A 3,760-nucleotide genomic window follows, 5' to 3' on the forward strand; every position below is an offset into this window, starting at 1 on the left:
AACGCATTAAATTATTTGTTCAGGTATAAGGACTACATTGGATGCAAGTCAGCTGCCGTTCACCTATCCTCTCACACCCACCTCTGTGGAGGGAATCAGGCTCTTGACTCCTGTTGGTCCTTGTTCAAATGAGAGACACAATGAAAGGCAGAAATATTTATTTGCAATTTTCTGTGTAAAAATATTTAAAACGTCCACACACACACCCCCCAGTCCGGCTGTGGTGTATTGCAGCCCTCAACCTGTGTTGGCAACACAGGTATCCCTGCATGGTTGGGTGTGTTATCTCAAAATCTTCCAAAGGTTTTAGGCAACAGACCCACTCCAGAAAGCAAAACAGTAGGAGGAACTGTAGGAAGATCCCTCCCAAACTCAAGTTTTTGGTGATATGATGAAAAACAGATTACAAAATTGAAGTCAGTTTTTCTTCACTACAGCCAAAGCACTTTTTTTTTAACAAGAAGAAATAAATGAAATGTAATTTATTGTTTGCGCTTGGGATTGTTCTTTGTTCGTTTCTGGCACAGAGTGTGTATGTGCTAATGGAAAGAAGCAAAACATCAGCTCTCATGAGAATCCCCCAAATACCTCTATTTATATATGGGGAATCATTGTGCGGTGAAGCCACCCTGTCGAGCCGTTGCCAGGCGGCTGCAGCAATGGAAGGCAATTAAGGGCAGTAAAAGCAATTGGCAGCAGTGAGGAACACTGTTCATGGGTGTCTTTCTTACAGCAAACGGAAGTGAACTTCATATCAGTAGCGTTCGATATGAAGACACTGGTGCCTATACCTGCATTGCTAAAAATGAGGTGGGAGTGGATGAGGACATATCTTCGCTTTTCATAGAAGATTCGGCAAGAAAGACCCGTAAGCTTAATTTTCCATGTATTTATTTCTGTAAAGTGTATTTAAACGTAGTGGTGTACATGCAATTTAATAGTTCAGTCCACTGCATGCGGTACAGGGGACTCTTACTCGTAAGGTAACGACAATTTTGTCCGCACTTTGATCAGAGGATTGGCTACTGTTTTGGGAAGGAACCGCGTGAGGAAGGTAAAATCTCCTTGTCCACAACGATGATGCTCTTCATGTGCCAGAAGTGTACTGGGTGTGGTATGGGTAACATCTGTCCTAAAGTAACAAATTGGCAATAGTTTTAGATGTAGAAGAATCCAAAACCTGACGGTTTGTCGAATTATATGCAGTTTCAGAAAATAAATTTCACTGATTTCTGTACAAGACTTCTTCTTTTAAAGCCAGTTACGAGTCAAAGTTCTCCGATATTTTGATGCTTGAAAATTGTTCTGATTGAATTATTTTACCTGTGTTTACATCACTAACTAGCGAAATAGGTTTTCCTTGGTGTGAAATTATCTTCCACTTCAAAGACAAATATTCTCCCAGCCACTCATGTCTCCCGTAGGAGTGTGGCAGTGTTATCTTGACCGCGCTGTCCCCGAAACACCATTAATGAAGGAGGTGATTACTTGCCCCAGTGGAAAAGCTCCCAGAGGCCTGATCCTTCCTAATTCTGCTGTCTTAACTACTTGGGAGATCGCCTGGGTTCATGGCGATACTAAAAGGCTAGGTGCAAATGGGATTTCTGCTACTTTTCTGGCTGTTAATATAGAGCAAGAATTGAAAATGAAGTTAGCCATAAATATGCGCTCTCGTGGCGATTCTTTGGAAAATGTATTCTATTCCTCATTAAACAGATTTATGTACTCTTGTTAATATTGGTCGTTTTCCCTTGAATAGTTGAGCAAGGGAAATTACAGTATGTTGAGAAATAATTGGATGTAACTTAAACAGAAATTCAAATGCAGGTGTACTTTCAAAGAGTATTTGAATCCTAAGAGAGAATGTAGTTGCATGAAATTCCAAGAAGAAATGCAGCAAAGTGTGTAGCTGCTGTAACTGCCAGTCTCAGGCTTCTGAAAGATGTCATGTTTGCTTATTGAACCTGTACGGAAAATCACAGCCTGTACCATACCTCCAATTACATCTGAAGGTAACATCTTCTCTTTAGTAAGACTTTGATCTTTGCACAGGCTAAAGTTGGCTTCATTTCAGTGAGGATTTTTCCCATGTCAAAGTTTCAGAATTGTCTCTAGAAGGAGCAAATGTATTTAGAAATATCTATCTTTCCTGATATTTTACTTGAATGAATGTTACAGAGTTTTCACAAATTAAACAGTTCATGTAAACATGAGTATTAATTCAGTTACTTGCTACAATGAAAATTTTGACATTGTTTTGTTGTTTTTTTTCTTTTCCTGATTATTTTCTGGCTTTCCCAATTTTCTGATGCTGCAGTTGCAAACATACTGTGGCGAGAGGAAGGTACTGCAGTAAAGTTTTTTTGTCGTAGTGATAATGTGCTTGTCTGCTTTAATAATTCCATGATGGGCCATTCTCCACTGACTTGCCACTAACTCTATCAACTTTCACAGTTACCAGATTAAGTACAGACCAGACATTTAAAAGCTAAACTATTCAATTAAGAGATGTCACTCTCGTAATACAAATCGTACCTATAACTTCTTACATTTTCCCACTATGAAATAATGGATGACCATAAAATATAAAAAAACGTGAGTTTTATATAAACTGCCGCCAATGTGAATAGCCTGACATTCTCAAGCTGCATTAACAATTGCACAAGTGTCAGAAGTGCTCCCAAATTACCACAATTGAACAAGACAGACATAAATTCAATACACAGCCTTTTTAAGCAAGTAATTCAAGCTCTTCCTCCTCAGTAGCACATATTGATGTTTACTAGGTGAGCAACAAAAATTGTGTTCTTGACTGTTAGGCAAAAAAAAACCCCACAACAGGTTTTGATTCCCTCTATCCTTTAAATCAATGCAGGGTAAAGGTTGCCCCATTTCTCCTTGTTTTAATTGGCAGTTAAGGTCTCTAGTTTGATCAAATATATAGTGTGACCTGCACAAGGTCAGTATCTGTGTATCTTGGAAGCCAAATTAGAAGAAAACCCATCCTAAACGGCTAATTGACTCAAAGATATTATGGAGGCACTTGAAATGAAAATTTATTTGATTTTGTGTGTGCTTGTGCTGTCGTAATTTCCAAAATGCACAGTAAGACGCATCATGCAAAGACCCAAGGAGCTCTCAAGCAGCTTGCCCATCTGCCTCTGTAGGTACGGTGCCCAGGTGCCTGGACAGGGAGCCTCCCGGCTTCAGGCTCCTGGGGGCTGTGAGCAGGGTATCCGCTCACTGGAGGAAGGCTCTTGGGTCGAAGTCCAGGCATAAGCCAGTTCTTACATCTGCCAGTTGCATATGAAGAAGCTGAGACAAGTCCTTCCAGCCTTGTGGGGAAGCTCTCTGTGCACATCCAAACTGCTCTCAACCGCGTCCCCCTGCCCGCTGCAAACACCTCTCCCTCCCGTTGTTCCTCCAGCGAGGGCTGCACCCTCACTCTGCCTTTAGAGGGTGCAAAGACCCTTTCATAAGTAGTGCCTCCAGGTACCCAAAGTGACAGTCGTGCTTCATGCCCTTGGCTTGGAGCTTTCTGGTTTGCTGTGGCTTGGCCCAGAGGATTTTAGGGGCAGAAGGAAAGTGCCAGCCCTTAGTGACCGGTGCTACCTCGGCTACATATGCAGATGCCCGATGCATACCTGCTGTCCCGCTGTTGGCTGCAGATGCGTACACGCAGCAGACGCAGCTGACTGGAGGTCATGAGATGTGGCACAGCCACCTAAGACACAGCTCTTCAGCACTTACTCCCCAATAC

General features: G+C 41.9%; 1 protein-coding gene across 2 annotated transcripts in view; it reads left to right on the plus strand.

Annotated features, from left to right (window-relative positions):
• The window catches only part of FSTL4 (follistatin-like 4), a 231,988-nt gene that overhangs the window by 213,396 nt on the left and 14,832 nt on the right, over positions 1-3,760 (plus strand). The window contains exons 9-10 of one of the 2 annotated variants that reach the window (XM_009322721.1): positions 734-868; positions 2,318-2,344. In XM_009322721.1, the coding sequence (XP_009320996.1) occupies positions 734-868; positions 2,318-2,344 (162 nt within the window). The remainder of the gene's footprint in view (positions 1-733; positions 869-2,317; positions 2,345-3,760) is intronic. The other variant, XM_009322722.1, reaches the window with a different exon arrangement.

Source organism: Pygoscelis adeliae, unplaced genomic scaffold (genome assembly GCF_000699105.1).
Source record: "Pygoscelis adeliae isolate BGI_AS28 unplaced genomic scaffold, ASM69910v1 Scaffold34, whole genome shotgun sequence".
NCBI lineage: Eukaryota > Metazoa > Chordata > Aves > Sphenisciformes > Spheniscidae > Pygoscelis > Pygoscelis adeliae.